A 27,626-nucleotide genomic window follows, 5' to 3' on the forward strand; every position below is an offset into this window, starting at 1 on the left:
GATCTCTAAATGTAATGAGTAAAAAAATAATTCAAACTCAAATACATAATTAATCTTAGTTGTTTCTGGTACAACATGTACATGGTGCATCATGTAATTGCACATGCATGAAGCACCTGGACTCAGATTTGAGATGGGGTTGCCTAAGAATTTCTTGGGCAAAAACAGGTCACAAGAGGAAAAAGTTTAAGAATCCTGCTCTAGAGTTTTCTAAATATATCATTGTGTCATCTGCAGAGAGTGTAGTTTTGTTTCTTCATTGCCCATTACAAGTCTTTTGATTTCTTTTTTGTCTTCTATTGTTCCATAACCTCTGATCCTTTTATATTGCAGCTAGCAAATCCTGTAAAATTCTGATTATGACTCCCTGATTTGAGTTGTTTCCTTCTGGCAACTTATAGTATTTTTTCTTTGACTTTATACTTTTGAAATTTGGCTATAATGTTCCTTGAGGTTTTTATTTTGGGATTTCTTACCTGATGTAATTAGTGGATTCTGTTTTGGTTTCAGGACATCAAGGTAGTTTTCCTTGATAATTTCTTTAAAGATGCTGTCCAGGTCCTTCTTTTGATTATTTCAGATAGTCCAGTGATTTTGATCTTCTCTCTCCTGGATCTATTTTCTAGGTCACTTGTTTTTCCTATGAGGTATTTTATATTTTTTTACATTTTCTTTCATTCTTTTCAAATTCATTCATTTGAATTTGTTTGATTTATTTGTAATGTCTCATACTCATTCGTTTCCACTTGCCCAATTCTAAGTTTTAAGGTGGTGTTTTCCATAGTGAACTTTAGTACTTGCTTTTCCATTTGGCTAATTTTACTCTTTAAGGAGTTCTTTCTTCAAGATTTTTGTATCTTCTTTTCCATTTGACCAGTTATATATTTTAACAAGTTTTCTAAGCTGTTGACTCTTTTTCTCATAATTCTCCTGCATATTCTCATTTCTTTTCCCAATTTTTCTTCTCTCTCTCTTGTATGATTTTAAGTTCTTTTTTGAGGATCTTCCATGAGTTCTTTCTGGACTTGAGACCTCTTTTTGTTTGAGATTTCCCCCATAGGTGTTTTGACATTATTGGCCTCTTCTGAGTGTGTCTTATTCTTCTATGCCACCATAATAACTTTCTATAGTCAACTTACTTTTTTATTGCTTTTTTTTGCCTGTATTTTTAGGCTTTTCCCCTTTCTGAGGTAGAAAGAGTATTGTCTCAGAATTCTTGTACCAGTGGCTGCAAGCTATTTACTTGGTACTGCAATGATGTTGTGCTGGGGACTATGGGGAATTCTTGTGTCTATTGTTGTACTGAGGGGGTATTTTGGGGGAGGTGACTGTCATGTGTTGAAGCCAGAAGAGGTGTTTCTGCATATCATTGTGGCTACACTAAAGCATGTGGCAGTCTGACCTCTGAAGGTTTTCTGTTTGCCTTGAATGTGCTGAATGGTGGTGACATTCATGCTAGCAACTGCCTGTTTGCTTAAGCACTTGTAGGGCGGGCATCTATTTATTTGTCCAGGGCTATGCTGAAGCCTTTCGTGGTCTAGCTGATGGAGGATGCCAGTTTGCCCAGAGTTGTGCTGAAGCAGGTAGAGATTTGGCCACTAGAAGATGCTTTTTTGCCTGGAGCTACATTGAAATATGTGGTGGTCTGGCTGCTGGAGTGTACCTGATTGCCGATGGCTACCCTGAAATTTATGATGATTCCCAGAGTTAAAGTTCTCTGGCTTTCCTAAGGCATGTGGGAGATCTGATGTTGATATCATCATGTTCTACCACATTCCAATGTTCCAACTTAACAAATTCCAACTTAAGCTTTCCTGCTGATTTGTTGAGGTGGGGTTTGCAGCTTGCTGGGAAGCTTCCTATCCTGAACTGCTCCCCTACCCTGTACCTAAGTGAGATGAATCCCTTCTGCCAATCTCCCAAGTTTTATGAGCTAAAAGATTGTGTTTCAACCGGTTTTTTCCCCAGTTCTGCTGTTCTAGGACCTGCCTTGGGGTGCTAGTTTATGGTTGCCCAGAAGTGAACATGGGAGAATTATAGTCATTCGGTGTTTACTCTTGTAAACTTATTATTTTACCTTCTTGTAGTTAGTGTGGATAAATATTGTCCTAATTTACTGATTTTCAAAAAAGAGAAAAAAACAAACAATCTGTAAACTCTTGGCCAGGGAACCTAACTTCAGCTCCTAGGAAAATTCCCAAAAGGAACATTAAAGAGATAGGTGAATTATATCTAGGGAAGTAGGGATTACAAAGAACCAGCATAGTTTCCAGAACAGCTCAAACAGCTCATGCCAGACAAAGAACAGATATGTGGTAAATATAGTTTATCTAGATTTTAGCAATCTTTTGATAAAGTTTCTCACAAATATTACCATGGAGAATCCAAGCACAATTGCTTGGATGATCATACTCAAAAAGTGATTGTCCATGTTTAATGTCAGCAGAGAAGAAGGTATCTAGTAAAGTATCCTAGGGATTTGTAGTTAGCCCTGCTATCTTAACATTTTTTACAGGCTTAGAAACAGGTCTAGATGACTTGCTTTTCTTTGCAGATGACACAGAGCAGGGAGAGAAAACTAATCTAGTGTTCACATGTGAGGAACCAAGATAATCATAACAATATGTTGATTATTATGGGCTTAAATCGTTCTGAGACAATGAAGTTCCATAGAGATAAATGTAATCTTGTTCTTGAAATGTAAACTTATTGTAAATAGTGATTGTTTCATTCATTGTGGTACTTAATAGATATGTGGTGATTTTTTGATACAAAAAAATTATCAATATATCTATTCTGAGAAAAGATTTGGGTATTTCTAGTGGCCTTGTAAGCCAAATATGAATTAACAGTACTATGTGACAGCCAAAATAACTAATGCCATCTTGGTCAGCATTAAGGACATAGTTTCTAAAAACAGGGTAGTGATAATCTTAATATTGTATTATTTCAGTACACCAAAGTTTGAGGACATTGATAATCTGGAAAATGTTCTGATATAGAGAATCTCAGTAGTAAAAGGATTTGAGTTTTTAACAAATCAGCTTGGGCAGAAGGGACTGGGCAAATTGAATATGGAAAATTGTGTCCATCTTAGTTGGCTTCAAGTATTGGAAGAACAATCATGTGAAGAAGGGCTGTGATTTGTTCTGTGTTTTTTTTTTTTTTTTATGTCCAGATTATTAACTTTTCAATTTGATGCTTCTGTGGGACTCTCTCCTACTACCAATATAGATCAGCAGCTGTTTAGCTTTTGGGAGAGTGCCTCAGGCACTGAGAGGTTGTTATTTGCTTAAGGTCACTTAGTCACCATTTCAGGCTTTGAACACAGGCTTTTCTGTCCCTAAGACTAGCTGTCTATCCACTGTGTCACTTTTTTTTTTTTTTAGGAAGATAACAGAGTTATGAATAGTATATTGAAAAAGTACTTTGTATTTAGTAGAGGCTTAATGAACAGTTGCTGAATGAGTAAGTGTATCAAATCAAGTCTTGAATGAATAAGTATATCAGACTTGACAGAAGACTGAACCATGCAACCTTTGAATCTCACTTGTCAAAATTGGATATGATCATAATGCTTTTACTATTTTCATGATGAGGATTGTTGTGAGGAAATTATTTTCAATAAATTTATAAATGTAAGTTATTCTTGTCACTTCTAAAGTTTATAATATTTATTACATTGTAGAGTGTTATCTCTCTTATTGGTACCACAGGATAATTTTAGAATAGTTGTGATAAGTTGTGGTGGATCTAAAGTAGATGTAAATTCTCGTAAGTGACAAAAACAAAAAAAAAAAAAAAAAAAAAAAAAAAGTTCATTTGAAAGGGTATCAACCCTGGAATTAGGAGTACTTCTAGTACTCACTACCCATATGACATTGGGCAGATCACTTCAGTTCCCTAGGATTTGGTTTTCTCATCTATAAAATAAAGGGATTGGACTAGAACATCTCTGAGATCCCTTTTCATCTGTAGTTCTATAATCCTGTGATCTTTAAAAAGTTTTTCATTTTATTCATAATAGCAAAACATAACACATATAATACTAATATATGAGTATTATATGAGAATAATATCTGAATATATTTATAATTATGTGATTATTCAATTAAATATATGCATATATATGACATTTGCATAAAATAATCAGTAAGAACAGAATTTAAACTGTCAGCCATTGTCATTTTGATTTTATAAAATTTTAAAATTTGCTATAAAAAATTGGTAAAGAGTAAGTATTCAGCTATGAGCAGGAAATATTTCTTTTCATTTTCAGGCCAATGAACAAATTAAGAAAGCAGGAGGATTGAAAACTTCGAGCATAGTGATTGCACTGACGGATGGAAAGTTGGATGGTTTGGTGCCCCAGTATGCAACAAAAGAGGTGAGTCTCAAACTGAAACTGAAATATGTTCTGTTGCATTTTGTCATGGAGCTTTGCTTGTGTAACCTAGTGTTTAAATAATGACTTTCTTTGATAGGCAGACATATCCAGGACCCTTGGGGCTAGAGTTTATTGTGTTGGAGTTCTTGATTTTGATCAAGCCCAGGCAAGTATATCAGATTTATAGCTTTTTCTCAGTTCGGAATGATGTCTTCTAGAATAACTGTTACTAAAGTATGGTGAAAACAGGATTCATGGAGATTTCTATTAAGATATTTTATCTCCTATGTCATAAATCAATAACTCAGTGAATAGGGTTAGTGATTTAGTATGTATCCATTATTGTAGAACAAAAGATTTCAGAAATTACCTTTCCACCAATTGATGAGACCAATCTATATATTTATTTAATTTTGGGGGGTTGGATTTAAAATCTCTCTCCTTAAAAATAAACTTTGACTAATATGGATTTTGGAAAGAGTAGTTTTTTCTCCAATTTTCCCTGTTTTAATGCTTACCTTTTATTTTTTCTTTTCCTTTTCTGAATTTTGGAAATCTGCATGATTTCAATAACAAGTTTATCTACTTCAAAAATATCTTACATTTAATTTTGCAGTAAGGCATGATTATGACTCATGTAAGTTGATATGTCTAAGTCCTTCCTTAGTTTAGTGAGGATAATTGACCTAAATCACCTTGGTTTACAAACCAATTTTATGACCATCTGTTGCATTTAATTCTTAATAAATATACCATATTGCTGTATCATTGCAATTGTGACAATCTTATCTTAGGATCAGTGCTTAAAATTTGCTAAGCTTTAAGTACATCTCTATCATCACATCCTTGTCAATCATTTTTTTTCAACATTTTTTAAAGCTTGAAAAAATTGCTGATGCCAAAGACCAAGTATTCCCTGTCAAAGGAGGATTTCAAGCCCTTAAGGGAATAATTAATTCTGTGAGTATTTTGACTTTGTGGAGAAAATTTTCATAATTATGTATATCTTTTGAGTTGATATGAGGTGATCTGGAAAATAAACTCATGTTGCTTTTGTTTTGAAGGAAGGGAGTTATATGGAAAATATAACTTTTTAATGACTGTATTTGCTGGTTATAAATTTATTATTTACTGGTTGTAGTTTAATATCATATAAAATTTCTGGATTTAAATTCCAAGTGAGACACTGATAGTTAAGGCATAATCTCTAGAAGAATTAGTGAATTTAATTTTGTGTTTTCAATTGTAAAACTTTCAAGGAGACTTTGTTACCAATCATTTTTTCCATTGGTGTCAGTAGGGCCGTGACTTTGTACTTGAATCTCTGCAGGCTGCATATTGAATTAGATTTAAAATCTAATGTTTCTAAGCTTTATTGTACTTTGATTTATTTTGTTAAATATATTGCAGTTAGATTTTAATCTTGCAACCACACTGGGGAATGTTTTAGGCCCTTTATGGACCAGGCCAGTGCTTAACATTTTTGAATTACTAAACAATTAATTAAGAGAGACCTGGAAAAAGTAGCATCATAATATTTTGAACTTCAGAAAGGGAAAGATTGTTGAAAGAATGAATGAAGCATTTATTAAGCTCTTACTGTGTATAAACCACCATGCTAAATACTACTCATACAAATAGAAAAGGCAATTTCTGATCTCAGGGAGCTTGCATTCTAATACAAAGAGGCAGGATGTGTGAAAGGTCACAACTACAAGTCATACAGAAAGGTTCTGTGACCCTTAATAGTGTAATAGCAAAACTATGTTAATGTTTCTTTAATGTCATTTCTCCTGAGAAAATGGCATCAGATTTTGATGTCAAACTATTTGACAGTGCCAAGGACTTTGGAGGCCAGAATTTTTTTCTGGGTCTTCATTAGCTGGGGCTGTAGCACCTGCCATAACTGTGGCTAGGATGTATCTATGCAGAAATTTACCCCTGGGACTAGAGCACTGCTATTCCTAAGGCTCTTGGGTACATCTCTATTAGAGACTGAAGGGAGATGGATAAGACAGTGGTAGTGGTGATGGATGGCACCTACTTCCTCTTGTCTTCCTCATATTTGTCTTGCTTGTCTGCATTACTGAGTGATGGTATTGGAGCAACTGTTTGGAAGAAACTAGTCAGCAAGCATTTATAAATTTTCTATTATACTCCAGGCACTGTGTAAGCACTGGAGATAAAAACAAACAAACAAAAAAAGGAAATAGCACCTGTCCTAGTTTAGATTACCTTCTAATGGGGCATGTAATAGGTGCATATATCAAATATGTGAATATTATATATATATATATATATATATATATATATATATATATATATATATATATATATATATAAGTATATATAAATAAAAGTACCTTTTTCATTTTGAGATAGATTTGGCTTGCAGGGCTTCTTTCAGAAAGCATAATTTTCTTAGAACATTTTCAGGGTTGTTTGAGAATGATATTTTTTTTATTATGATTAATGATATTGTTTTTCTAAAGTTGAACTATCTTGGTACCTGATATAAACACATCTCAGTCATAATAAGTCATTTCTTGGATGATTTCTTGTAATTTCTTGTTAATAAGATTTCATTTAAAAATTTACATAGTGAGACAAAGGATTTTAGCAAAGAGTCCTTTATTTCTTTCAGTTTTTGAGAATAATTCATACGGTATTATTTTGATTGTTCTTTAAAACTTTGAAAAAATTCTCTTTAAACTATAATGGAACCATCAGACTATTTTTCTCCCACCTGGCCATCTCATCCCTTCCCACTTCATGCCAACTCCAATGTAGTTCATTTACAACTAGTTGTATTTTCTTTTTTTGAGAATGGATTATTTAACATCTCTAGTTGTTTTCTAGTTGTTTAGATATTTCATATTTTTGAAAGTTTTCCTATCTTTTGTGTTCTAAGTTTTGTTCACATATAACTGCAAATTCTAATATTTTTATTTCTTCTGGTTTTCTTGCGACTACCCTTTTCACTTGCTATTTTGTTGATTTGATTTTCTGTTTTCTTTCTAGTCAGATTTGCTAAGTTTAATCAATTTTTAATCTTCAAAAATGAATTTATAGTTTCATTGATACCTTTTATTATAGTCTTTATGGTTTCCAGTTTATTAACTTTTTGCCTCTAATTTTCAAAATTTTTTTTTGTATAGCATACAACATCAGGAATATGTGGTTCTTTCCCATTCCCACCCCTGAACTGTAAAAATAATTTAGCCATTGGAATGGGAACAAGAAACCAGGGACTTAAACTTTTTCACTATACATATGCTTCCTATTTAAAAAATAATTTTGTGGAGCCCAGATTTGAAATTAAATTTGTCTCTCTCTGAGGTTTATTAGATATACCTTACTAACCAAGGGAAGAAATACTTTTGAAATAAAAAGCAGAACTTTCAGGCTTCTCTCAGTAGAGATTTTTATTTTTGTTTTTGCTTTACTATTCTTATCTGTGAAGGTTAACAAAAATTATCATTACATATTTGTGACATTCATCAAACTAAAATACTAGTACATATTATGTATCTTTTAAAGCAGAGCTTTTCCTTTAACTATTAACTCCTTCAGGAGCAACAATCTGAATTTCATTTGACCTTTAATTGTGATCTTAGGAAATTCCCTTAAATAAACATTTGAAGGAAACCCTCCAGAATAAACACTATTCAGAATGGATTTTATTGAAGTGGAATTTTTGTAAGTTTCAAAATGTATTTTTAAGTGGGAAGTATTAATTCTTTTATTTAAAAGAGACTTTTCAGTGATTTAAATATTTGGTTCCATTATGAAACAGGAAATTATTAGTTAAAGGGGTATTGTGTATTTAATAGTAATAAATGGTTTCTAAAAGTCTTTCACACTTTCTTCTATATTCATTGGAGAACAATAATGTGGCTATAGTATGATTTTGATAGGATGGGAATTGGAAACCAATGCTGGGTTTGAATCCTGGATCTGTGATTTATTGCAAATATATTTTTGAGGAAGATCATTTCTCTCTTAGTTTTTTCATCTTTAAAAGGAGGAACATGAACTTTATGGCCTCTAAGCTATTTTTTTCAGTTGTCAATCCTGTTGCAGAATGAGTTGAATATGGCACAATTCTTTAAAAATATTGTAGGTAACTGTAAAATTAAATTTCAACTAATCAGGTACACACTTGTTATACATTATATATACTTTGCAGCAAACAAAGACAAAACAAATGAACAAATAATACAAGAGGGTTTAGTTTTACAGCAAAATTTCATATGCAGAACATACATCAACAGTTCAGATTACATTAGAAAGGTAAAAACAAAACAAAAACAAACAAACAACAAAAACCTTCCTAGTGACAGTCTCCTCTTTCTCTAAATGTAACTTAAGTACATTGTTTAGAGGTTAACTTTGGAAATATCCAGTCTTTGGTAATAGCTAATCCTTCTTTTGTTCTGCCCTCCCCTCACTAGTGTCCTCTGATTCTCCTGGATTTGTAGTTTTGAATCTTCTCTTCCCATTGTCCCCAGGTCTAGTTGTTGAGTCTAGTCATTTCTGTGGCCACAACTTTTCTCTTTTTTATTCCTTAGGCCACTCACATAACCACAGTTCTAGTTCTAGCCTTTATAATATATGATCTGGCTGATAGTCTGGATGATATCTCAGTTTTTTAGTTTTCCCCTTCTCTAGTATGTCCTTTCCATAAATGCCAACTTAACTCTTCAAAGATATTCTTCCTTGTTTATGTGCTTTCCTCTCAGTATTATGTGAGGTCAATATGTAAGTGCAGGCTTGGTGAGTTACTTCTGGAAATATATTATGGAGAGTTCTGCTTCAGAGCAAGTGTAGGTATGTGCTGACTGTTTACTGTAGGCTCATTTAGAGGTTATATAAAATCTTCTAACTGACTGCTGAGCCAGAACTGAACATGCTTACAAGAGCCTAGAATGGACAAACTCTTTCTTCCCTGGTGGCATTTGGGCCAGGAGGAGGAAATGCCATGAGTCTCAGGATGGGAGGAAAGAGGGAGAGCAGCTGCCTGCTTCTCCTGCCTTATTTCCCCAACTGGCTTCCATGTGTCTGTGAACATATGGCACCACTGTATCTTTTGTCCCTTTGTATTTACCAGACTTGGCTACAGCTGTTACCAGCTCCAGTTGCTGAGGGGACTTTTGATGACTCTTAAGATCTTTCCTGTGACCACAGAAAAATATATCTCTCTCCATGACATTTATACTAAAGAAATCCCTTAGATAAATTTTATCTTCTCTTTTTTTCCACATTGGTTTTTCCTCATCTGACTTGAAATTCACAAGAGAAATTTAAGCTGTAATCCCTTGTTTTGGGGACTCTGACCAGCTAACTCTTCTATTCTTTCTATCACAATTTGTTGATACACACACCTACACACACCCCCTTACTTTTACTTGTCTTTGGAGTTCTTTTGTTCAGTATCTGCTACAGTCTGCTTACATTTACCATGTGCCTTCTGGGTAACATCTATCCTTGTTTCTTCTGTGGCAGAGGTGTTTCAGGCTGAACTGGGGGTAAAATTCTCCTGTTAAAAAGGCAAGTCTTGGCTGCCAATGGTGTAGGGATGAAGATCAGTAAAAATGCTTTTCTGTTTTCTAAGTGTAACTTCATCTGCTTTCTATCATGCTTTCGTCTGTTTCTATCATGCTTTAAGATTTACAAAATTTGTTTTTCTCACCAAAACCCTCTGTAAGGTAGGCAGAATAAATGTTAGTATATCTATTTTAGAGCTGAGGACATGGAGTCTAGAAAGGTTTAATGTGCTCTTGGCACTACAGCTGGCATATCAAAGAGACAGAAATTCCAATTCAGATCTTCAGGAGGAAGTCCAGGAGCTTTTCCACTGTGCCATGCTATCTCTGAAAATCACGACAACTCAATCTGGTGACCTAACCTGCAAGATTTCTTCTATTGTTACAATATAGTTTATTCAAAAATAATTTCTCAGTGTACCAGAGACAGGAGTTTTAAATTAAACCTGGTGTCTTTCCAAACTATGTTTTAAAAAAAGAAAACCAAATAATAGCACTGGTTTGTCTAAATTAAAAGCAAGGGACCAAAAAAACCCACAGTTATGAACATTTTGGTTTTTACAAATTTAGTTCCTTTTTCTGAATTTTAGTTGATTCAGAAAGACTTTTAGTTTTCAATTTCTTTTTAACACTAACACACACACATATATAAATATAAACAATTATTTCATCTATTATTAAAGGTATTCTCTTGTATTTTGGAGTATCACCTCTTTCCCTAGGAACACAATTTTTGCAATGTCTGCAGGCATGCTTCACTTCCCATGTCCTTAGATTTATTCACCATGACTTCCCCTGCCCCTTACAAAAACCCTTTCCAAAACCTTCTCCTGAAGCACTGCTGTCTGGATTAGTGACCCCTTCCCTATCATTTTGGGAAGTACCACAGCCAAAATGTATCTCACCTATGTCTGGAATTACTTTCCAGATTTTTTCTCCTCCATTTTCTTTCTTCTTTCTTGCTACATTATCCCCTGGCAGAAACTTCTGATTTGCGGTCTTCCTCTCCTTATATCTTTCTTGACTCACCATTTTGTCTATACATGAAAGCTCTTTTTCTTCAGTACAGTTCCCCTATATTGGAAAATGTGTTATATTCTTTAATGTCTTTCTCATTCTTGAAAACCTTTATTTGATCTCATGTTTCCTACTAGCTTTTGCCCTACCCAGCTTCTCTTTGTGGCTTAAGTCCTTGAGAAAATAGTCTATAATTACCTCTTCTCTCATTCTTTTTTTTCAACTCTCTAAAGTCTGGCTTCCAGTCTTCACTCTGCAGCCTTTGAAACTGTTGATCACTAGAATTTTGTGAGACTTCATTGTTTTGGTTCTCTCTGTCATGCTGGCTCTTCACTCGAAAGCTCTCCCTTAAGACTCCTCTTTTTACTCTTTATAATTTATCTTGGTCATATTTTTGTACACACACACACACACACACACACACACACACACACACACACACACATACATACACAAACATGAAAAAGATCTTCACATCTACCTATACCTCCCATACAAACTCCAAGTAAAAGCAGTTTCTCAAGACTATTAATTAAAAAACAAACAAACAACAACAACAACAAAAAAAAAAAACAGTTTATGAAACTAAAATCCACTAGCAAGGAGATGAAAAGTAAGCACTTAATAAATGCCTTATATATCAAGTTATCTATCTTAGTATATCAAGGTACCTAAAGGATATAGAAGATTAGTTCATTTCCCATTTTCATATCCTACCCAGTTGTAAATTTTTGGGGGGATTTCATGTCAATGAACTAATTCTGTCTAAAGTCTGTAATGTACAGACTTGATAAGAATATCATCTGTATCTTTAGTTCAGTCATTAAAAAATTATCCACTATCATGGGATCCCACCTGATAATTTTACTGTAGATTTCCTTTCAAGTTGCTTTTGAACACTTAAGAATTCTTTGAGGATGGGCATTCAACCAATTCCATCTAAATCCATCTAATTGTACTATCAATTAACCCACATTACCATTTTAAAATTTAATTGTATGAGATATTTTAACACACAGTTTACTAAAATCTAGGTAAGCTATAAGCATACCTGCTCTGCCATTTAGTAACCCTGTCAAAGAAGGAAATGAGATTAGAATGGCATGACCTGTTCTGATAGAGCCATTCTGGCTCTTTGTGATTTATGTTTTCTTCCTTATCTGGAAGTTTGCTATCTATATCGATAGGTTTTGAATCCTGTCTGGAATCATCATTTAGTTTTCTCTCTCTCCCTCCCTCCCTCCCTCCCTCCCTTCCTCCCTCTCTATTTCCCTCCTCCATCCCTCCCTTCCTTCCTCTCTCCCTCCCTCCTTCCTTCCTTCTTTCCTTTTCTTTTTGAAAATCAGGACGATGTATCTTCCAATTTTGTAGATCCTCTCTTCTTCAGTCTTTAAAATATCATTGACAATGGTTCAAAATTACATTCATCAGTACTTTCAGTATGCAGAATTGTAATTCGTAGAGGCAAGTAACTTGAATTCATCAGCTAGGTGTTGCTTTCAAATTATTTATCTTGAATAATTACTTCTTGAGTATGCTGAAGATGTTCTGTATGTGGGTTAGACTGCATGACTTCTAAAGTTCACTTCAACCAAGGTTCATTTTTAATGCAAGTAGTATTTAAGATAATCAATAGAAATAGGGTTTATGTTGGAACAAAATGGAAAGAGGCTGTTAGTAATAGACCACATAGTTTATTAAAATTAAGTCAGTGATAGCTACTGAAGACCTGAATTAGGATGATGGAAGTGAAGACACAAAGGATAGGATAAAAATAAGATATTTGAAGGAAGATTGTACAAAATTTATTTAATATTAGGGTTTAGAGCAGAGAAACATTAAAGATTCTGAGCCTGGGAATCATTGAGAGAAATAGGATGGAAAAAGAATTGGGATTGAGAAAAGGGGAGATGGTTAAATGTCTTGTTTATGAATTGGAAATGATAATGAGGGTCTAAATGGAATAACTTTTGTAGAGTTAAAAATATAGGACTGGAGCTCAAAAGAGTAGTCAGAGTTTGATGAATTAAAGAACTGATATTCCCTTCTCCCTTTTCCCACCACATGTTTCCTGAATATAAAAAATTAGGCTGCTGAAGATAATTCAGGAGAAAAAAAAATTTTTAACAATGGGAGATATACAAATACATATATGTATTGTGTGTAATTGTATTTATAATTATATGCATTTACAGTCATGGAATTATAATGTCCTTGACAATGCTATTTTTTCCTATTTGAATGAATTATAGACCTGGTTGATGTTTTTCCCCCCCCATTCTTTATTAACGAATATTAGAGAACATTAAAAAATGGCTAATTATCACAGTTCAGTGAATAACATGGAAAAATAAAATAAAAAAAACTTATCAATTAACAAAAAAGAAAATGACAATGAAATGATTTATTCTTTGGATCTATTTCCAGAAAAAAATCTTTTTTTTTAACAAGGGAGAATGAATAAATAATATATACTTAGAGGGAGATGAAGCAAAAATGATTAAATTTCTACAAAACCTACTCCAAATGAATTTTAGAATTTACCTGTTGATAGCAACCAAGCCTGGGGAAGGTTAAGCATGAATAGATTATATGTAATTAAAAAAAAAAGAAAGAACAAAACATGCTGATGAATATCAAGTAAGCACAAATAGCTACAACCTTGGATAATTTGTGTTTAAAAAAATTTTTTTAAACATTTTTTTGCCTTGACACGTTATAACTTTTTAGTGAACATTACTTTTCAAAGTAAATAAAATTGTGCAAATTAGTGATTACAACTGACCATGTAATTTTACATTTTTATAGTTTGTCCTATGTAACAGGAAAGGCAAGGTGTTTTAACTGTGGTGATTTGAGGCTTCTATTAACCATAGAATTTGACCTGTTGTTTTGGGATCAATTAATATTGGCACCATTCATATGGCTGTAGTTATTGTGTCTGTTTTTTTTTTATTTGTTTTTCTTTCCACTATCTGTTTATTATTAAGTAAATTTATTAATTAAAAAATTCTAAACTTAAGTTAACATGCCAAAAAGAACTTTTTCACATACATAGTAGAACACATTAGATAAAACCATTTTATACTATTAGCTTTTTAAAAAAAATATATTTAATAAAGTCTGCACATTATTTTCTAAATTATCCTCTTTGCCTATACCACCTTATGAACGTCCTCCTGCTCTTTTATGGTCATTAACAAGAAAAAAAGTCACAATATTCCTCTTTTCTTGCATCACTTTTGTCAGTCTTGCTTCCCCCTTCTCTCCAATGAACAGAAAGAAGATGTATACAGAACAAATCTTATAGAGATAATTAATAAAAGAAAGCCAATAAAATTAAGGAGGGTCAGAAAAGACTTTCTGCAGATGGTGAAATTTTAGCTGGAACTTGAAAGAAGCCAAAGAAACCAGGAGGAGGAAATGAGGCAGGAGAAAAATTGGGAACAGCCAGTGAAAAGACCCAGATTCTAGAGAAGGAATGTCTTGTTAGAGGATCAGTAAGTGAGGAGATCAATGTAAATGGATCTAAGAATACTCAGGAGAGGGGAATATAAAGTATTAGAAGACTGAAAAGGAAGGAACGTTGTAAAATGCTTTGAATTCCAGAGAATTTTATATTTGATTCTCAAGGTGAGAGAGAGCCAGTGAAGTTTATTGAATGGGGTTGGGGGTAGAATATGGGGGTAGAATGGGGTCAGATCTGTGCATTAGGAAGATGCACTTGATGGCTACAAGTAGAAGATGGGCTGGAGTGAGGAAAGACTGAGGCAGCCTGTAGAGGGCGGAAAACTCTGGAGAAGTATACTTGAAACAAAAATACTTATAACAAGGTGTTAACTCAGTGGGATTGATGAGGTGTTGGTTCTTTAGTTCACATATATACTTAGTATGGTGATGTAATGGTTCTCTAGTTCACACATATATAGTGTGCTGTAATGATATAATCATACCAAGGTATTTAAGTGCTAATAAGGACTGGAAATGGGACATTCCATTTTTGACCATCCTCCTGATGGCTCTTCTGCCTCCTGCACTCCTCCACTAAGATCAAGGCTGGTCCCGAAGTCCTCCAGAAAACTAACCCGAACATTACAGCAACCCAATCAACAGGCTATTTCCATATTATAATTTTGAGGTGATGGAGGCTTGCAGCAGAGTGATGGCAGTGTCAGAGGAGAAAGGTGTCATATAGGAGATGTCATAAAGTTTTAAAGGGTGGGGCTTAACCACTGACCAGATACAGCCTTTGGTATTGTTTTTAATATTTTGGATGATATGGCAAACAGTGATCTTAATAACTTACCAATCAATCTTCAAGGATTTATATGTGAACATATTCTGTTAAAGCCAGCAAGCATTTATTAAGTGGTTACTATATGGCAGACATTATACTAGACATTGAGGGAACAAAGGCAAAGACAACTCAGTTCTTGCCCAAGAGGAGGTCTTCTATGTACTACTGGAGAGAATGATGGCTAGATTAAGAACAATGTATATGTGGAGGGGCAAAACTAGCCACTTGAGGAATGAGAAAGACCTGGGGTGGAGCACTTGACTTGAAGCTTAAAGGGAGATTGGGATTCCAAAGGGAAGAGGTAAGGAAAGGCATCATTCCAGGTATGAGTGACAAGCCCGTGTACAAATGGACCTCCTTGGCTAGAACATATGATGTATGATGGAGAGAAGTTGAATTCAATGTACAACCATAAATTTATGGGAATTGGCATTAAATGTTAAGCAGAGGACTTTGTAATTTAATCTAGAGGTAACTGACAGACTTTGAAGCTTCTTGAGGAGAGGAGTATCATGGTCTGAGCTGTGTTTTATGAATTCTATTATATAATCCCTGTATAGGGTGGATCAGAGAGAGAAGAGACTTAAGACAGGGACTAAAGGCCCAAACTAGTATGATGGGTGAGAGATTTTTACTTGTCAGATTTTATTTAGCTTTTGTTAGTAATGTTCCATAATAGACTCAGAAGTTGGAAAATTAGTGTTGGAGGGAATATCTATGATTTTTTTTTCTGATATAAATGGGGTTAAGTGATTTGCCCAGGTCACACAGTTAGGAAGTATTAAGTGTCTGAGGTCAGATTTGAACTCAGGTCCTCCTGACTTCGGGGCTGGGGTTCTATTCGCTGCACCACCTAGCTGCCCCCAATGTCTATGATTCTTAATAGAAATTCTTATAATTGAGGCATTTAATTTAAGTAGGACATATGAAGAAACAAATATTTTATTTTTTGAGAAAGCCCCAATTATCAGTAGTTAAATAAAGAATGAGGTTATAGGGACAGTAAGTGCCAATCAGTGCATTAGATTCACCTATTTCTTTTTCATAGTCCTCTTGGAGAAAGAAAGTTTTGGGTGGGGATGGGGTCCTTCCTCAACATTCCTTATTGTTGATCTTTCATTTCTAGCCCTCCCTCTCTGTTCTCTTTTGGCATGTAGATTTGTGGCATATGGATGCCATCAGCTACCACAGCCTTAACTTGTGGGAATAACTCCCTACACTGTTTGTAACTAAAGCTGGAGCCTGGTAGTATGATGTGATTAATTAGGATAAGAACTGATTAAAATCTATGTTTTTATTTGTGTCATAAAAAATGCCATACATTCACATCCGTTTTGCTTTATTTTTTAATTTAATGGTCATTGTAAATAATATTAAACACCAATACAATCAATTAAACATGCATTATGACTATTTACATATAAATAAATGCCATAACCTTTTAGTTACTCTCTCCAAGATTTGTTAAGGATTCTTTGTCTGTTCATTACCATTCACTGTCTCGTATATTATTGTAATTAGTGTTAATTTGGCTTTTTTTTTTTTTATTCCTGTCTTATGGTTCTACATTAATTCCTAAAGTTCTTTCCATGTTCATTTTATTCCTTACATTTGTCCATCTTAATTGTGGTACATAATGCTAATGTACTGTAATTTGTCCAACTATTCTTTTATTGTTGGACATTTATGTTGCTTCCAGGTTTTGCATTGATAGATAATGCTATGAAAAAAATTTGAACAGATAGTTAAAAAATTGGTGCATGCATGGATGTATATGTATATGTGAGATAATATTTTCAGGATTCAACTCATAGATCTAAACCTGAAAGAGGCTTTAATGGCCTTATAGTCCCAGGATAGTGGAATCTTTTTTCTGCCAAGGGCCATTTGAATATTTATAATACCATTTATGGGCCATACAAAAATTATCACCTTAAAGAACTCAAGCAGTGGAAGGTGGTTATCACTGGTAGTTGCCTTAGCAGGACCAGATCAAATGATTTCATGAGTCTTATATGACCCATGAACTGGACATTTCTCTCCCTTGTTATAGTCTAACCAACTAAAACTTAAAATGAATGACTAATGCAAAATTTGACCTAAAATATTCCTTACTTCTAGTCCAATATTCTATGTATTGTTGCTTTTTTTTTTAACTCTAAAGATAGCACTAGGTCATAATTTTCATGATAATCATTGAGTCAGTGTATATATTATTTTGAAAGCTCATTTTTGAACTGCTAGATTATTATCTTAAGAAATTATACTAATTTATAATTCCATCAGCAATACATGCCTTCCTCTATAGCCTCACCAGCATTGTTTGCTTCTTTGCTTTTAATTATTTTTTGCTAGTATGATGAGGAGAAAGTCTTACTTCAAAATTTTTAGTTTTCAATGTTTTGATTATTAGTGTTGCTGAACCTTTTCAAGTGATTATTAATAATTTTTCTTCTAGTGAAAATTATCTTCTCATATTTTGACCATTTATTAAAAAAAGTAAGAGTGAATCTTTTGAAAAATTTTGAGTTCTTTTGTATTTCAGATGTCAATCCATTATTTCTGTTGCAATTTAAAAATTTTATTTTAATCAATTACTCTTTTTTTGTTATCAATGATCTACTTATCAAATCATCTTTCAATTATTATTGCAAGTAAATTACTCTTTTCTTTCACCCTATTTTATTCCTATGTCATATAACTATATGAGGTATTGGTCTAAATTGTTCTCCTGCCAGTTTATCATTTCTTAAATAATCAATTCCCCAATTTTTGTTTGCTGTATAGGTTTTTCAAATCTAATGTTTCATCTATGCAGCTGGTATCTCTACCCTCTTTCATTGAGTTATTTCTATATATTTTTATCTACTACTAGATAGTTATTCTTTTTTCTTTTTCTCCAGAGGTCTATCATAACTAACTTTTCTAAAAATCTATTTATTTTCTTAACTTTTTTTCTTCTTTGTTTTGTGATTAGATTTACATAGGTTGAGATTTACAAATACCACTATTATAGTTTTGCTGTTTATTTTTTCCTATAACTCACTTAACTTTTCCTCTAAGAACCTAGATGTTATGCTACTTGGTGCACATATGTTTAATATTGATATTACTTCCTTGTCTATAGTATTTTTAACAAGATGTAGATTCTTTCATTATTTGTTCTAATTGGATCCATTTTTGCTTTTATTTTGAGATCAGGTTGGCTACCCCTGCTTTTTTTACTTCATCTGAAGCATAATATATTTTTGCTCCAATTTTTTAAATCTTTACCCTATATCTTATCTCTCTATTTCAAATGTGTTTCTTGTGAACAACATATGGTTGGATTATCTTTTGATCCATTGTTCTATCCACTTCGATTTTATGGGCGAGTGCATCCTATTCACAATCATAGTTATGATTACTAACTCCATTGTATTTCTTTCTATTTACATTTTTCTCTCCTTTCACTTTTTCATCACCAGTGTTTTGTTTTTGTCCCCCACCTCCCTCAATCTGCCCACCCTTCTATCAGCTCCCTTTTACCTTTTCTTTCTCCTTTCTACTCCTCCTTCTCTATAGGATAAGATAAATTCTTATACCCAACTGAGTATGGATGTCATTGTCTTTAAATCAAATCCAATGAAAGTAAGGTTCAAACAATGCTCATCCCTTCCTTCTTTCCCCCTATTGTAATGTCTTTTACACCTCCTCATGTGATATAATTTGTCCTACTCTGCCTCCCCCTTTTCTCTTTTCTCAGTATAATACTTTCTTTTACCTCTTGACTTCTTCAAAATACCATCACATTAAAGCTAACTTGTACCCACACTCTATTTGTCTTAATAGAAATACAGTTCTCCAGAGTTATAAGTTTCATTATTTACTCTAAATCAAATACTATTTTCATATCTAAACACTACATCTCTCAGTTCTCTTTTGTAACTCCAAGTTACTCTCTCCTTCATTTAAAGGATGGATAATCTTCCTTAGTCACCTGGTAATCCCAGCTTTAATTTAGCTTTATTTTAAAGCCTAGGCGTAGAAGATGTTCAAATTATAATTTACAAATCTTAACCTTTTAATTTTTTGTGCTTCTTAATTTGGACTGTATCCAATTTTATCATGAAAAATCTTTTTCACTATAGAATACTCAGGGAATAATGTTTACAGTATGGCTACAGGATGTACTCTTTAGGTAGTACCAGCTTCTAAACATGATTGCTACATTCTAGGCTATCTTTTGAATGTTAAGTACAGTATGACCAGTTTTAGAGGATTACATCTGTCATTTAAATATGACTTACATTTTTAGAGGAAGAAAGACTTTCTTTACAGAATAAAAAAGTCACTTAATGGCAGCCAGATTCTCATGTAGATAAAAGTTGTTAATTTCCATTTTAATTCCTACTTCTGGCAGAAATGAAACACTTGGGTAGCATAGGCCTTTTGTTACATTCTGATTTACCTGATAAAGATGATCCCTTGATAATTTATTGTTTGACAAAAAATAGTTACCTAATTTATAGCCCTGCAGTCAAAGTTCTCAACTGGAAAAATGCATCACAGCCCAAAAACATGCTCTTTTAAGCAAAGCATATAATATTTTTGGAACCAGGCTAACACGAGCCTTTCTTCTACTGCTTTTGTAGAATAATTTCATCCCTGACTTAATAGTAATTCTCAAGTTTGTACAAATTTAACCAATTTTGGCTCCAAGATACTTTGCTGCCATTTGTTATTTAGTATACAATTAAGTCATGTGATATAATCATATAGCATGACTACATGTAGGTTACAGTAGATTACAGTTAGATTCATTCCAAATATTATCAAGTATCAAGCGTATCCATGGTAAAACTTCATTTTGATGCTATATTCAAGTCAAGCTACAGCAAAGGAACAACAGAATTTGCATACAGAGAAATTACTTTCATCTTTTGCCAAACATCTGCATTCAACATTGGATACAATGACAGCTGGTTCCTAATGTTACATTCATGGTTAATGCTAACCAAAAGCAAATAGAGAATAAGGAGCAACCATCTTTTCTTGGCCAAAACCCTTGTGAAAAAAGTTCCATAAAATTATCTACAGAAACTGTAATAAGTAAGAACATTTGAAATATTTTGGTATCAGAAAATACTCTAATATATAATTGTTGCTTTGGAATTAGTAACATGTGATTAAAAGCAAAGAGTACATACTAGTTATACTTTTTATACATACTTTTAAAAGTTTGAATGTTTTCTTTCCATTAACATATTGATGCAAATGTTTGTTTTTTGCACTTGCAAATTAGTTGAGGACCATAACCTTTCTTGGGTCTTTATTCAGAAAGAATAAGCTTTAATAAGGATAGTTTCAATTATAAGATAATTGAATATCTCTGAAAGAAATATAAAACTTAATATTTATTAGGTTGAAGCAAGATATTTTATATGGAATTTGAGACTCAGAGCCAGAAGTTATAATTTAGGATTTTTTATTAATTAATGAATAAAAATATTTATTAAACATTTATTCTCAGACTTTCCATGACATGGGACAGCCTCCACATTCATAAGTACCCTACTTACAAATAACCAAAATAATACAAATGGCTCCTCTAAGCATTCCCCAGCTACTGTTGTCATGGGAGGCTGTTGAAACTCATAGAAAATATAGCACTTCAGACATGAATGAAAGAAAGATATTTTGAAAAATAGAAATAACTAAAAGGTGCTATGACTTGAATAAGAATTCCAATTAGACTGAATTTGAGTAAAAATGTTTAATGACTCAAAATATCTTCCATGACGACCAAATTCTTTCCTTTTTTCTTTTAAAAATACTTTTTTATTATTATCTTGTGATTTGACATCATCATTTCTCAACATGTCTCAATCCTTTTCCCTCTTCCTTCCTATTGAACCATTTAATGATGAGAAAAAAAAGAGGAAGAAAAAATTTTATTACAAAATTCATGAATAAGAGTGTGATATTGTATTTAGTATTCTAAAATCATGATCCCTCATTTCTGCAAAGAAGCAAGGGAAAGTACCTCCTTATATCTTTTTTTGGAGCCAATCTTAGTCATTATAATTTCCACAGCATTCAGTTTCAATGAATTTATTGCTAGATTCTTTCCAACTACATTTTGTAGTCATTGTGTATGTTATTTTTCTATTTTTCTGCTTACTTTACTTTGTATCAGTTTGAATATGTCTTTTCATGCTTCTCTGTATTCATTATATTCATCATTATATTATATACATGTACCACTGTTTGTTTAGTCAATTCTCAATCAATAGAAATCTGATTTGTTTTGATTTTTACTCCCCACAAAAGGCTTTTCTATAAATATTTTGGCATAGATGTAACCTTTCTTATTGTGATTTATCTCTATGGAGTGTAACTTATATTAATAAAATCTCTAAAAAAATAAAATAAAATAAAATCTCTGGTTCAGTATATGGTCATTTTGGTCATTCTATTTCCATAATTTCAAAGCATAGGTTTACTAATTCACTTTTACTATATTGTGCCTATATTTCCACAACTTTTCCAACATTGACTATTCTGAATTGTTGGGCTTGAACAACTTCAGGGTTGTTTTAATTGGCATTGTTATTATTATTAGTGACTCAGAACACTCTTTATTAAACTTTTTTGTGTCCTTTTATCAGAATAATTTCCCTGCTTTTTTCTCTTCATTACTTCTTTTCCTGGCTATTCCAAATTTTTATTCTCAATTTCATGGTCAATATTCTTATTTATTCCTTTTTTAATCTCCTTATGTTCCTCACAGGGTGAAAGATGGTAAATCAGATTTAAAGTCCCTGTTCTAATGAATTTCTGTGTTATTGTCTTCAAAGAAATTGCCCCATTACTTTTTCTCTTGTGCCTTACTTTTAGTCACTCAAGGAAAATAAAATGGATAGAAGTAGTGGTACAATGTACAAATTACATTGTTTATCATAAGCTTTACCTTTGCTTTCTGCCCTCTGCATGATATTCCTTCTCATTGGCCATGACAAGTCCCTTCTACTTTTCTGAGTGTCATCTGTTCTTAGGAACTGGCAATTAGGTGGCATAGTAGATAAGAGTACTGGGCCTCCTGTCAGAAAGACCTGATTTCAAATTCAGCCTCATATATTTTCTAACTATGTGTTCCTGTGTAAGTTAGCCACTTTTCAAAATTGTAAAATGGGGATCATAGTTTACTTTACAAGGTTATTATGAAGATAAAGCTAGAAGCTATTTGTAAATTATTTTGTATAGTACCTGACATGAAATAGGTGCTTCATAAATGTTTGTTTTCTTCTTCCCTCCCCTCTTATTTCCCTTCTCCTGAGGAATGATGTTGTCTATACAAACATAGTACTTTCTTAGAGAAGATAGTCTTCCAGTGTGTCAATTCTCCTTAAATTATATCCATTATAAAATCCCCATCTGAATTGTAAGATTCAAGCATATATTTTTCCCCTATGGGAATGCTCGATAGTGACACCTTCTCCCCACACTGATTTGAGACTACCCTTATTCCTTCATACATCTCCAGTTCATCCCTTCTATTGCTTCTCCCACTTTCCTCAAGGTCTTCTTGTTGATAGACTTTAGGACTTATGATTTATTATCTCTTCAACATTTATCCATGGACTTGATAAAAGTATACATATTCTACTCAATGTTCTACCTCCTGTTTCCCCATTTATGGTACTCTCCCACTCTTAATTTTCTATGATAAATATATATATATATATACTTATAGAAAGGTTTTGAGTTTTACTGCTTGGTATTTCATTTCTAATTCTTCACCTTCACTTCTCCTATATCTTTAAATTCTTTTCCCCTTAGACTTACAAAAAAATTTACATTTCCCCCCTCCCTTATTTTTTCTTTACCATGTAGGTAAATCTGGTTTTGTATGTGTGTGTGTGCATTCATGTATTAATATATTTCATTCTTTCTTTGGTAAATTATATTTACTGCCTTTGTCATGTTGCTGTTGTTTGGGGAGTTAGTAAGGAAAGAATGAGGATGATAATAGAGACAGTCTTGCTAAATAAGATGACAGGAAATTGAGTCAGAAATATCTGTAGAGTGACTGGTATTGGTATGGGGGTATTAATTGTAGCCTGGAATAAAGGAAGAAAAAAAATGGGGAATGGTGTTAGAAAGGTGTTCAGAGAGGGAGAAAGAGAGATTATGAATAATGAATTCAATTTTTTTCATTAATATATGATATGAAGTTCTGAGCTGTGAAAGTGAGAACAGGGAAAGATATGGGATGCTTGAGGAGAGAAAAAGTTTGGGAGAGTCACTATCTGAGAGGGAAAGAGAATCAGTTAAAGAAGAGTAGAAGGATTGCCTTACTTCATTTAAGGCCTAGGCTGAAATGATGTAACAAATGTCTCCTTGACCCTATCAATATACTTTAATTCCTTTTTTTTTGAAAGAAATATATTTATTGGTATTCAACTTAACAGTTATTCAAATTCAAATTCTGTGGCGACAGAGTTAGAACCCTGGGTACCTTAGAATCAGCCGGAGTCAGGATAAGCAAAAGTCTTTATTCTTGGTCTTTAGCTGTAGAAGTGAAGAGAGTGGACGTGTAGGATCTCTGTGACCTCACCTCGTAGTCTCTCTCACAGAAGGGACCCTGGCTAGACTCTCTGCACCTCCTAGTCCCTCCCACAATTCTCTGCATACACCAAATGATTGGGCCAGCACAGGATAGTGGGAAGGGCCATTTTCCAAGCATATTCTTATAGAGTATTGTCCAATCAGTAATAAGCCTCAAGTGCTTGATTGTCCAACCCCAGTGCATTAGCTCAAGAGTTTTAGCCCTTCACAAAATTCCATGTATAGATACTTTATTGAAAGGACCATATTTGTTTAAATTGAAAATGCAATACTTTAAATTTGAAAGAATGATGCTAAAACATTTCATTTATTCAGTCTCAGAGAAATGAAATATGCCATGTCTGTAAATTTTCTGGGTAATTGATGCTCACCATGTAAAGCACCAATTTTAAAAAAATTACCCATTTAAGACAGAAGTCTTTTTATTACTGTATCACATATTTCTGCAACTTTTTTATTAAAGTTTTTTATTTTCAAAACATATGCATGCATAATTTTTTAACATTAACCTTTGCAAAACCTTTTGTTCCAAATTTCTCCCCCTTTTCCTCACCTCCTCCCGTAGATGGCAAATAATCTAATATATGCTAAACATGTGCAATTCTTCTAGATATATTTTTATAATTATCAGGCTGTACACACACAAAAAATCAGATCAGAAAGGAAAAAAAAATGAGAAGGAAAACAAAATGCAAGCAAACAATAATAAAACGAGTGAAAAAACTATGTTGTGATTCACACTTAGTTCCCACCATCCTCTCTCTGGATGTAAATGGGTCTCTTCATTACAAGACCGTTGGAACTGGCCTGAATCATCTCATTGTTGAAAAGAGCCATGTCCATCAGAATTGATCATTGTATAATTTTGTTGTTGCCATGTATAATAATCTTCTGTTTCTGCTCACTTCATTTAGCAACAGTTCATGCAAGTCTCCCCAGGTCTTTCTGAAATTATCCTGCTGATCGTTTCTTATTGATCAATAATATTTCATAACATTCACATACCATAACTTTTTCAGTCATTCTCCAGCTTATGGCCATCCACTGACTTTCCAGTTTCTTGCCACTACAAAAAGGGCTGCCACAAACATTTTTGCATGTTAGGTCCCTTTCCCTCCTTTATGATGACTTTGGGATACAAGCCTAATAGAAATACTGCTGGATTAAAAGGTATACACAGTTTGGCCCATTGGATATAGTTCCAAATTACTGTCCAGAATGGTCAAATCAATTCATAATTCTAGCAACAATGTATTAGTGTTCCAGTTTTCCTGTATCCCCCCCCAACATTTGTCATTAACTTTTTCTGTTAGCCAATCTGAGAAGTATGTAGTGGTACCTCAGAATTGTCTTAATCTGCATTTCTCTGATCAGTAGTGATTTAGAGGACTTTTTCCTGTGACTAGGAGTGATTTTAATTTTTTAATATGAAAATTGTTCAAATATTTTGACCATTTATCAAATATCTTGACTTCTTATAAATTTGAGTCAGTTCTCTATATATTTTAGAAATGAGTGAGGCCTTTATCAGAACACTTGGGTGTAAAATTTTTTCCCAGTTTATTGCTTCCCTTCTAATCTTGTCTGCATTGGTTATTTCCCTTTTTTTTTAAACAGAATATACTTAACCCTTTCTTCAACTTAGGGCAGTCATGATGCACATCAATTTTTATTGTGTTATATTGGGACTAGAGGAAGAATATCTTCACAATCACTCAGGGTTATTTATCTTTGCATTAAATGATAATGCTTTCCCTCTCCCCCTTTTAATTCCTCTGCCTGCCTTTTATGTTACCCATATTATACTTTATTGTAATTTCTTGCTATTAATAATGTTCTGATAAGTAGGGTAGTTAAAACTGTGTACCAAATAAGCAAATGAGTTTTAAATGAGAGCATGAAGATTAAAGGGCATGAGCTTTGTGGACTTTATAACACTAATTTTAACTGCTCACAGGCCTTGTTTTTTTTTTAATTTTTATTTTTATTTATTTATTTATTTTTTCATACTGTCAGGTTCCTGGTAGTGTTCCAGATTGTTGAGGTTGTTGCATAGGTGTCTTCTAAATATGAAAATTACTGATTTTTGTTTTCACATCAGCAAAGCAAAGCTAGTATGGACAATTAGTCATGATGGGGCAATATCTTCATTTCTTTGAAGTAGACATTATAATGATATTCATTAATCTGAGATTCTGTGTGTCCATAAAGTCTGTGCTTCTCAGCATATTTTTCTTCCTTAGGATCAGCAGTAGGTATAGTTTCACAAAGCCTTGCAACAGGTATTGGAATGACAGATGTAGTTGTGGGGATGGGAGCCAAGGCAGGGGAAAGAGTTAGGGTTTGAACTACAGCTGCTGGAGAAGTGGTAGCAGGGTTTGATTGTTGAGTTGTAACTGATAATGATGCTGAAATGACTGCTTCTTTGGGTATGTCCCTATAGGCAGTAAAAAGTTTTTCTCTTCAATTTTGTATTTTTTTAGAGTGGTATCCTCATTGAGGATTTTGCCTACATAAATTAATTTCTGGCTGCTACTAAAAAGGCATCTTCTCTTTTTCAAAATCATTATTATCCTTCAATTCTTTAATCATCTCCACTAGATCAATGTTGATTTTGAAGATCTTTTGCTGGAGGGTCTTCAGGGTGATATGCATGGTGTCTCCACTACCCATAGACTTTAGGGCAGCTTTGTGTTGGTTGGCCTCCAGTCTAGCATTGAAATGCTAATGAAAAAGATGAATTATGGAAGTAATCCAGAGGGTTAGAGTTTGATCAGACAAGATCAGCAATAGGAAAAAAGAACAAGAGATTTAGGAATAAAGGACAGTGTAGGGTTGAACTAGTTTATTACTAAAGAGTCAAGATTGGAAGAAAGGGAGAATAAGATATCTAGAGCAAGGCTGTCTGGAAAAAACATGGAAACATGGAGAAATTGGGAATCACCGTGAGGAGGAAGAATGGGTTTAGTAGTAATAAAGATGGAATGATAGAAGATAGATCAGATAGAGGACCTGGGGACTCCAGAGTATGAAAATAGAACATGTGTTGCAAATTCAAAGGTATGACTATCATTGTGTGAAGCTAAATAGAATGGAGGAGTTGGGAGAAGATTAAGAAACTGGTAAGTTTGGTTATTCAAGGGTATGTTAATATGTGTGTAGTTCCCTAGTATAAGGTAAAATTTTGGAATGGAGACTTTGAGGCAAATACTGAACTCATTGAAAAAGGAGAATGAATACTGGGGGATGAGATTTGGTTGAGAACAATTAAAAGAATACAGCTTGGATTTAAGGGATAACACAGAGGAGAAATTAAAAAAAAAATAGTCTGAAAGTAGTAATGGAAGAAACAAATATTGTGACTTATCACAGATATTCCTTCCTGGTTCCCATCAGTGGGGAGAGAATGAGAGAAGGCTCAATTTATACTAAACAATGATCCATTATCTTTCAGGGGACACAGGATTCAGTAAGTGCCAAAAATTGTAAAGAACAGGTGGAAAAGAGAAAAGGGAGATTTGAAGTCCCAGTAAGCATGGGTCAGTCGGGTAGATCTGGAGAGGAGCATTGGTAGACAAAGGCCTGATATGGATAAGGATGAAGCATTAAATACCTGATATTGGGAGAAGAGGTAGGTTTTGAGTCAGGCTCAGCTTCAATGGGATAGGGAAAAATGAGAGGAGGTGGGAGCACATAAACCATGGAAGAATGAGTCCAGGAAAAGTATCTGCATATGGAATGTACTCTGGGGTTATAGACAGATCATTAG

General features: G+C 33.5%; 1 protein-coding gene across 2 annotated transcripts in view; it reads left to right on the forward strand.

Moving 5' to 3' along the window:
• Window positions 1–27,626, forward strand: part of ANTXR2 (ANTXR cell adhesion molecule 2) — a 204,187-nt gene that overhangs the window by 15,654 nt on the left and 160,907 nt on the right. For both annotated transcript variants that reach the window (XM_074274312.1, XM_074274313.1), the window contains exons 5-7: window positions 4,280–4,387; window positions 4,485–4,553; window positions 5,267–5,347. In XM_074274312.1, the coding sequence (XP_074130413.1) occupies window positions 4,280–4,387; window positions 4,485–4,553; window positions 5,267–5,347 (258 nt within the window). The remainder of the gene's footprint in view (window positions 1–4,279; window positions 4,388–4,484; window positions 4,554–5,266; window positions 5,348–27,626) is intronic.

Source organism: Sminthopsis crassicaudata, chromosome 6 (assembly GCF_048593235.1).
Source record: "Sminthopsis crassicaudata isolate SCR6 chromosome 6, ASM4859323v1, whole genome shotgun sequence".
NCBI lineage: Eukaryota > Metazoa > Chordata > Mammalia > Dasyuromorphia > Dasyuridae > Sminthopsis > Sminthopsis crassicaudata.